At 37.6% G+C, this 10,146-nt stretch overlaps 1 protein-coding gene across 1 annotated transcript; it reads left to right on the plus strand.

Moving 5' to 3' along the window:
• The first annotated feature begins 195 nt into the window (after positions 1 to 195).
• On the plus strand, positions 196 to 663 carry LOC120106951. Its single transcript, XM_039120075.1, has one exon. It carries the CDS (start codon positions 196 to 198, stop codon positions 661 to 663), a length of 468 nt encoding a protein of 155 aa, XP_038976003.1.
• The last annotated feature ends 9,483 nt before the right edge of the window (positions 664 to 10,146 follow it).

Here is a 10,146-nt window from a genome sequence, read left to right on the forward strand (position 1 = left end):
CTGCTATCTGATAGACATAGGTCAGGATGCCTCCACGTCGGACGAGAAAAAGACTACTCGCAGAGCTACTAATAAGGCACCCAACCCGCAAAATGACAGCACACCCCAACAAGTTGGTAACACCCCTCAGCAGGAGAGAGTCGTCAATCCTGCTAGTGATACTCAGGACAACAAGAGCCGGGCCTATGCCAGGTTATGCAGACCATAGTGGGCCTTATGCAGATGCAACAGCAGTTGCTCCAACAACAAGCGCAGTTGCCCCAGACACAACCACAGCAAGGACGAGGGGAACAGTGTGAACAGCGTAGCAGTATAGCTGAATTTAAGAGGCTGGCTCCTCCAGCTTTCAAGGGGACTACAAAACCGTTGGAAGCAGACAATTGGCTTACAGATATGGAAAAAGCATTTGCTGTCTTGAGATGCCAGGATGATGAAAAGATTTTGTTTGCATCATACATGATGCAAGGTGAGGCATTCAACTGGTGGCGGATGTTGGAACATAAATATGAGCAAGATAGGGAGCCACTCACTTGGAAAAAATTACGAGGAGCATTTTATGATAAGTATTTTTCTCGGAGTGTAAGGATGCAAAAAGAGCAAGAGTTTATTCATCTAAAGCAAAGAAATATGACTGTTGCAGAATACGAAGCTATACCGAGCTAGCCAAATTTGTTCTAAAGTTAGTCGAGGATGAGCTAGATCAAGCGCATAAATTTGAGATGAGACTAAAGACTGAAATTAGAAAACAAGTGGTACCTTATGAATTGACTGCCTATGCAGCTGTGGTAAATAAGGCTTTAATAATTGAAAGGGAAGTTAATGATGAACGATTGGAAAGGGAAAAAATCAAAAGAAGAGGAATAGATCGAATGAATTTCAGGGGCAGAGCAATGAAAATGCTGAAAGTTCAAACAAGAAATCAACGAGTGACAACCCTAAGCAGATGAATATCAATAAATGTTCTAGATGTGGTAAGGCTCATGCTGACAAGGATTGCCATTGGAACACCGATGCCTGCTTTAGATGCGGTAAGATAGGTCATAAAATTGCAGACTGCCCACAAAGAAATGAGAATAGATCTACTCAGGCAATGGAAGAAAACCAGGGGCCAAAGACTCAAGAAAGAGTATTTGCACTTACACAGCAAGATGCACAGGCTTCTAATGTGTTGACGACAGGTATTAATCTAGTCCCAATATTTATTTCTATTTATTGTCTAGCCATACCCACTGTTCTTTGTTAGACAACTCATTATGCTGCTAGAAAAGATTAAATAGTTACATAACATTTTTGATTAATTGTCAAAAGAAGAATATAAACTTTTAAATTTCGAAAGTGTTCACACGGATGAAGACATAATAATGAATGTACCAATAAGCAAGTAATTCTAAAAAAAAAATTTAGACTTGACACGAGTATGTTGAGGTTTAATTCTGTGTGTGCAGAGAAAGTGTGGTGAATAGAATTATGTGACATTAGTCAGATAAAACGACTTTGATTTGAAGAGTGTTATAACTTAGTTTAGAAGAAGTATTCTCTACTCTTCAACTGCATTTATGAAAAATTCGTGGATGAATTTTTTTTTTAAGGGGGGAAGGATGTGAGACCCTGGAACTGGGCCCGGTCCATTTGACCGGCCCAGTCCCAAGTTTCAGCCTCACGTGCCCGAAGAAGAAGGAAGCCCTATTTTAGGGCTTCTTCTCCTTCTCTTGTGAGGCCATCTGAAGAAAAGCCGCCGGACCCCAACGTGCAGCTGCCCGAGAGAGAGAAAGAGAAAGAGAGAGAGAGAGAGAAGGAGCCATCGAAGCCGAATTTCTTTTTCGGGTGATCTTCTTCCTCTGTTTGCCGCCGGAAGGGAGCCGCCAGATCTTCGCCGGGGCTGAGGTAAGGATTCTAGCTTCACCGCTTTGTTATACCATTTGATAAAAGAAGAAGAAGAAGAAGAGAGAGAGAAGGAAAAGGAGGGGGAGGCACTTGTGGCAGTCGGCATGCTTTCGGCCACAGGCGTCGCCGGCCCTCAGTGGCGGCCACCTTGAGGACCGGAGAGCACCACCTTCCCTTGTTCCTCTTCTCTGTTCAGTGAAAACATAGAAGGAATAGTGGAAGGAGTAGGAGAGAAAGAAAGAAAGGAGAAGAGAGGGAAGAAGGAGAAGGCCGACTGCTGCGGGCTTTTCCTCTTCTCCCGTGCGCATACCTCCTCCGCGGGAAGAAGGAGAGAGCCGGCCGCCGCAGGCGCCGCCGGCCTCGACTTGACGTCTCCCGAGCTCGCTGACCTCCCTTCGTGGGAGAAGAAAGAAGAAGAAAGAAAGGGGGGGAGGAGAAGAAGTCGGGAGAAGAGGAGGAGGAGGAAGAAAAAAAGAAAGAAGAAAGAAAGAGGGGAAGGAAGAAAGAAGTTGGGAGAAGGTTCCGGAGAAGAGAAGAAAAGAAAAAAAAATGAAAAGAAAACGAAAAGAAAAGAAAAGAAAAGAAAGAAAAAGAAAAGAAAGAAAGAAAGAAAAAATAATAATAATAATTAAATAAAGGGAGGAGAGTGGTTTACAGGTATGAACCCGAATCCAAACCCGAACCCAAGGTGCTAGACACTTCTGCAGAGTCGGCCCTTCGGAGAATGTTAAAATTTAAGTTTTATATATATTGTGATGAATTTTAAAAGAAGAATATGATTTTTTGATATTAGGTCCTGCGAGGGATTTGTGAGATTAATTGGATTTGTTGTGGATCGTGTTCGATGTAAGTAATGAACTGCCTTTTCTAGACTCTTCATTTATATAATATTATTTTTGAATTAAATAAATTGTTAATGAATTTATATGTGATTTATGAATTTACGAGATGATGATTTGAATAAAAAATGGATATGTGAACTGCAATAATATTTTTCGGACTATTGTTATATTTACTGTTCTTGCATCGTATATGCATATTTAGATCGGATTATGATATATCTATTTTGTTACAAAAAGAATTTTGATGTGCATTAGATTTGGAACTCACAGCCTGACTATGTTCTGTACCCTGCTAATTGGAGGTTATACATTGGCAATTCTAGCCCCACCACAGGGTATAAGTATGGTATTCTGGCCCACTCAGCAGGATATAAGTGCGGTATTCTGGCCCACTCCGCAGGGTATAAGTGCGGTTCAGTTTCTGACCTAGCCACATGGTATAAGTGTGGTCGTAGCTAAAGGCTGATGAGATGAATGTGATTTGTTTCGAATCAAATTTATGATTATGTATATAGATATTTTGAAAAATACGAATTTTAATGAATTTGTGCTTGAAAAGGAATTGATTATGTTATTACGTTGATTCATCGTAATTTATATTTATATTTTATGTTATTATATGAATTGACTAGTTAAGGTGTTTATTACTTACTGGGCTGTCTAGCTCATTATACAATTTCTTGTTGTTTTACAGATTCCGAGAACTAACCTATCGGGGATTTAAAATGAGAGAGCGACTAGAAGAACTGAAGCACAAGTTATCCTATATTAGGCTTATTTAAATTGATGTTTTATCTTTATTGTTCCGCTGCGTATTTAGAACTGTGAGACTATATAATTTAGGTCAGTCAATGGAGTAGGATTGCATTTATTTCAGCTGAATTATTTTAGATATATATATAATTGAGATGTTTGGTTTAGATGCCTTGCATGCTCGTAAGGAGAGTTTCCTACGGGTGTGAGGCGGTTGGCGCGGACCCCCGGCTCGCGATCTCGGGCCGGAGGCGTGACAGCTAGCATGAATCAAGCCAGCTATCATGCCCCCTCAACCTAAACGGGCAAGCCTGAATGTTGAGCTTGACATGTAAATAGCATAGGCGGCTAGCATGTAGACGTTTAGCGAAGATGTTTGCCATTTGATCAATAGTAAAAATAAATCGGACTTTATGAGCCACCTTTTTTACGGACAAAGTGATAGTTAGCTCAATAGGCTTAGTGCGAGCATGAAAAATTGGATTGAATATGATGGAGATAGCAAAAACATTATCGCATCAAATGAGAGGACTGGTACATAATAGAAGATAAAGTTCATGCAAGAGGAAGAAAATCCATGTGATTTGAGTAGCCGTGTGGGCCAAGCTTCTATATTCGACCACCATAGATGATTGGGCGATAGTAAGTTGCTTCTTAGCAGACTAAGAGATTAGATTAAAACCAAGATAAACACAATATCCACTTGTTGAGCGACAATCAATGGGGTAGCTAGCCCAGCAACATCATTATAAGCTTCAAGTTTAATTGGACCAGGCCATAGAAAAATCTCATGACTGAGAGTAGCTTTTAGGTAACGCAAGATACATTTAACAACAACCAATGGTCTTTAGTTGGGGACTATATGTGTTGGGCAACTTGGTTTACTGCAAAGAAGAGGTCTAGCTTGGTGAGATTAAGCTATTGCAAAGCACTGATAATACTATGATAGCGACACAGGTCGGATAGTAAGCGACTGGTGGTATGGCATAACTTGGCTGAAGTGGCTGAAGAACAAACAAGTTTAGATCCAAGCATTTCAGTCCATTCAAGGAGGTCAAGAGCATATTTAGTTTGAGATAGGTGAAGGCAATGAGGAAGGCGATGACCTCAATACCAAGAAAATAAGGGCCCAAGGCCTTTAATTTTGAAATGCAAGCTTAAACGTGAGTGGGGCTACTACTAGTGATAATAATATCATTAACATAGAGAAGGAGAAAAATGGGGTGGGAGCCCTCATGACGAATAAAGAGTGATGGATTACAACAGGATGTGAAGAAACCCAACTCAAGAAGTTTTGAAGCAAATTTTTCATACCACTGTAGGGGCTTGTCGAAGATGCGGCAAACATATGTGGGTTGTTCTAGATCCACATAGACAGGTGGTTGTGCCATGTACACTTCTTCTTAAATATCTCTATGAAGAAAGGCGCTGTCAATAGCGAGTTGGCGTAGAGGTCTATTGAAGTTGAGGGCCAAAGTAAACATGATACAAATAGTGTTATGCTTCACCACAGGATCAAGCATTTCAATGAAATCTACTAATTGTTGATAAAAGCTTTTTGAAACAAGATGCACCTTGTATTTATTGATGGAACCATCAGAATTTTGCTTCAGACAATACACCCACTTAAATCCTACAATATTCATGTTGAACTAAAGTGGGACAAGAGACAACGTACCAGCACGTTGGAGAGCAGTGAATTCAATGTCTATAGCAACATGTCACTCAAAAACTTTAAATGCTTGTGTAAAGTATGATGGCTCAAACAGATGAGCAACGAATAATATAGTAGGAACAAGATATTTGGTTCTGAAGGTTTTTTTTTAACAATTCCATATTGAGATCTTGTCACCATTGATGAGTGCGACTTGGGTTTGAGGTTGATTGAGGTGGTCCAGATGGGGATAAATTAGATGTTGGTTTAGGTTGTGGGTAAAGTTATTTTGGATCTGTTCTGAGTGAGTTGAATGGAGCAGTTCGAAAGGTTGGTCGATGGTGATTGGCAGTTAGGTATGAGATTAGTGTGGGCTGTTAGTTGAGTGTGCTATTATTGTAGTATAGTAAGTTTAAAGAGGGACCCAGTGAGGCATGAGATGGACTCTAAGCTATTGGTAAAATGTTTAAAACAGACTGAAAATTTGAACTGAAGCCTGAACGTCGGCCAACATTTTGGTGCGATACGGTTAGCTGAGGTGACTAGGAACTAACCGAATGCAACCCACCATGTTTGTAAATCTAAAATCGATGGGGATGAGATGGAAGGAAAAGAGGTGACATTGCAATATGGGAAGAATGACTCATCAAAGACGACATGCCTGGATACAAAAACATGACCTGATTTAATGTCAAGGCATAGATACCTCTTTTGATTGATATTGTAGTCGAGGAAAATATAACAAGAGGACTAAAATTCCAGTTTATGGATTGGTAAGGGCAAAGATAGAGATAGCATATGCATCCAAAGGCCTTGACATGCGTGTAGTTTGGTGATTTTTGAATTAAAATTTCATAAGATAATATGCAAGGTGTAAAAAAAGTGGGCAACCTGTTAATAAGATAATATAGTAGTTAAAAAGGCTTTAACAATAAACTTGGTGTGGATTCAACAATATGGTGATATTTTAGATCAAAAACATCATTCTATTTAGGCGTACACTAGTTAAATGATGAACAATATAGTAAAATTTAAGAAAATTAGTGAATGCATGTCTCGTGAATTCTCTCCTACCATCCAAACATCAAATTTTGATTTTTGTTTCAAAAAAAATTTCAACTTGTCGTTTGAAGTGAACAAATGTGATGAACACATCAGACTTACATACAAGTAAAAATAACCATGTATAACAACTATAATTATTAACAAAAATAAGATAATATTTGAAATTTGAAATCGAAGCAATGGGAGCAAGGACCCATACATCATAATATATTAGTTCCAAAAGTTTAGAATACAAGAAACTTGAAGAAGAAAAGGAAATTTTTTTGACTCTTTCCGAGTTGACAAGATAGGCAAATGCTCTTGGAAGACTTTATTGAAGGAGAAACTTTAGACAGAATTAAATATTGTAGAGAAGATGGGCGCCCTAGTCAATGGTGCCATACCTCATCTGAGACCCAATGCCCAATAAATTATGTTGGAGAGATCTTATTTGATGGTTGGAGTTAGCAAAAGGCGTAAAGTCCATTCTCAAGTTACCCACGATGGAGAATCCTCTCTATAGTCTTGTTCTATACTACAAAGCTAATAGCATGAAATATGAAGGAGTAATTATTATCATGAGCAAATTTTTTAACTAAAAGTAAATTAGCGAATGCATTTGGACAATAGAGGATATCATTTAATATAAATGATTGGAATGAAGTGGTGACATGAGAGGATCCAATATGATTGATAACCAAACCTTCACCATCTCCGATTTGCACATTATCTGAGCCTTGGTATGGAGAGTTGATGGTCAATTTTCCAAGATTAGCAACAATGTAGTGAGTACCTCCGCTATCCATGTACTATTTAGAGTTATCCGTGGGATGTGGCGTGGCCATCATGGCAGCTAGTCACTAAGGAGGAATTGACCTTGGAAAGCAAGATCAAGATGATGATAGCAATCCAAAGTTATATGCCCATCTTTGTTACATATTGACAGGTAGGCCATATAGTGTTTTGTTAGACTCGTGTTGTATAATTATTTGCTTGATTGTTGAGCCCTCTATGATGCTGTTGAAATCAATTTTGAGTGCCAAATGCATACTGTTGCTATTGATAATTGTTGGAGCATTGTTGTTGCTCGTTATTGAATGGAGGATGACTATTGTTTTATCTGTTGAACTCATTATGATTTGCAACAAATACAATAGTATTGAGTTGTTGGGATTGGAGAGCTCACTAAGACTTATTTTTTCTGCCAAAAGAAGGCTATAGAGTTCTTCTACAGTTACTAGTGTATATTTTGCACATGTTCTAATTGCAGTTTAGAATAGTCTATAAGATTCTAGAAGACCTTTCAGGATGTATATAAGAATATCCATATAAGAATATCCATGTCACTTACAAGTTCCCCACTAGCAACTAGTTGGTTCTTGATTTGTTTAATTTTGTATAAGCATTGAGAGTGGATCTTTCTTGATTTCACCTAGCTGTCGCTTCAGATGAACAATGTGGGACTAGGTAATAGTCCCAAAGTGTCTCTCAAGTGCTTTACATATCTCCGTAGCAGATTTGACACCCCTAGTGTTTGGGATGGCAGTTTTTGAAAGCATAGCATTAATCTAAAGCAGCACCATTTGATCTTTTTCATACCACTTATCAAAGGCGATATTCACTATTCTTTTATCACCTGCTAAGATGGTTTCTAGAGGAGCAAGAGTGCTCCCATCTACGAGACCAATTAATTTATGATATCTTTGGATTGGAAGAAAAAGAGAATTTTACATAAGATAATAGTTGGACTCAAAGCTTAATAGGAATTAGACTGGCGATATTGGCAACTACTAGAGAAGTTAATGACGTTTCTGATGTAGTGGCTAAAGATAGTAATGCTTCCAGGCACAAGTGGTGACGAGTCCTATATTGCTCCAATACCAAGAAAGAAAAGAAGATTTTGGAGAAAGAATAGAAAATTTTTGAGAGTGAGAATAGTGGTAATCTTCGTCATTGTTGTATTGTATTATATATATAGACACATACATTGATAAGAACATAGATAGAAAATTTGGCCCAATTGATTTCGATTTAGTTACAAATTTCAAATTCAAATTTATAATACAAAAGAAGTGGTAATTTTTCATATCTCAAGATCGAGGCAAGACGATTGCATTGCTGAAGTTTGAGATGCAAATCCAATTTTGAAATACACTAGAAATAATAATCATATTGGCATATCTTGTGATTGTGGCTGGCATTAATCAAGTCTACTATCAAGAGATACCTGAGGGAAAAAAAAAAAAAAAAAAAGAAGCAAAGTGTCCTCGTACTAGTCAAACTTACCCCAAAATGGGCATAAAATTGGAAATAAACAACTGTTAGAATCACAACTGCGAAAATGCAGTTATAGAGGCTTTTTTATCCCTAAGTGTCCGGGTTTGCAAATCAACCAATGCCCCAATTAGATTCGAAAAATGGACACCTACTAACCCACTACCAATAACATTAACAAACCAACAAGCATGTGTCTTCTATCAAGAGATAGGGGACTTATCCATGGCAAAATAACCTTGGACTTATGGATGTCTTGTGAGATGACAGTGGCATAGGCAGCAACCAAATCTCAAGAATGAATATAAGAGTGAGCCTTCAGAGGCTGAGGCTTTTGTAATATTTCTTTTTCCTTTCTCATCTTTGAAACCTTCTACTCTGCCAAGCCTCCCTTTATTAAAAATAAAAATATAAAAATATAAAAACAGAAAAAACAGAAAAATAAGAAGAATGAATAGAAGATTCTTCTTTTGAATCGTGAAATATATTACAACGGCCAAAAGCTGGTGACAGATAAAGACGAGATTACTGAATATGGGAATGTGAACAAATGCCCTAGGGGCAATGAGCAAATGCGCCCTCTGCTTTTTGATTGTAAATGTCATGACTACTCTCTAATTGATTCCAAAAAAAAAAAAAAAAAAGTGATATCAATAGCTACAAGCTCCCTAAGATTTAGGTCATGGAAAGCCAATTAATTCCACATCAATGTTTTTGAACTGCTATAATACCTCAAACAAGCAGTCTGTTAACTAAATGAATCATGGAAAGCAAGTTATGTTCAGATTGAATTGCACCTAAGCAGCAAGCCTACAATAGTTAGGACTACAAAAGGACTATGCCTCCCAAATATCTGACCTAAACTTGGATTAAGTGAGACTCAATCATACCCAAACAATATGAAGTCTCTACATCCCACTTTCGTATGAACTTATGCTTCAAAATTCCATTTTCTACCCAATGAGTTACCGAGCCAATGATTTGATTAGAGAGAAAAGGAAGCAATTCCTTTACTCTCTTGAACTTGGACCTCTTATAGAAAATAATAGAAAATATAGAAAAAAATTTAAGTAGGGGCTTTCATTAATTGATCATATATTGATATACAGTACCTTTATTTATACTAGTGATGTCAGCCTTTGAGAACTCGAATTGGATTACTTTTATATTTAAAGGATGTAAAAATTATACCAAGACAAAATTTATCCTGCAGCTTTCGACTTCTACATGAACTTTATACTCCACCATATTATTTAATTCTTCTTTACTTGGAACATACCTAATCAAAATCTTATTCAAAAGAAATTTTTTACTTTGATTGGTTTGTTTCTAGGCCCAAATATCACCAAATCTTTGCATCAGTGGAGTGCAACCAACCCCTTAAGGGTGGTCACACCTCATAATATTCGTCAAGGGCTTTTTTTTGATGCCTAGAATGCCAAAATAGGTATATAATAAAGTTATAGCCTTCAGAAATTATAATTCATGATCAAGTCCTAGATATAGAAGATCTTATGCCCAAACCCCATCTAGAGCCATCTAAGAAGCGACCGAATTGGTGTACAATAGTTTCAGTGATCCTCCTGGACAACTATGATTTTCATAATGCCAATGGATTTTCTTGTAATACCTAGTTATACACAAATATTTTCTATTCCTTCATAAGAAGTTTATAAAGTTTAAATAATATTTGTT

Source organism: Phoenix dactylifera, unplaced genomic scaffold (genome assembly GCF_009389715.1).
Source record: "Phoenix dactylifera cultivar Barhee BC4 unplaced genomic scaffold, palm_55x_up_171113_PBpolish2nd_filt_p 000702F, whole genome shotgun sequence".
Taxonomy (NCBI): domain Eukaryota; kingdom Viridiplantae; phylum Streptophyta; class Magnoliopsida; order Arecales; family Arecaceae; genus Phoenix; species Phoenix dactylifera.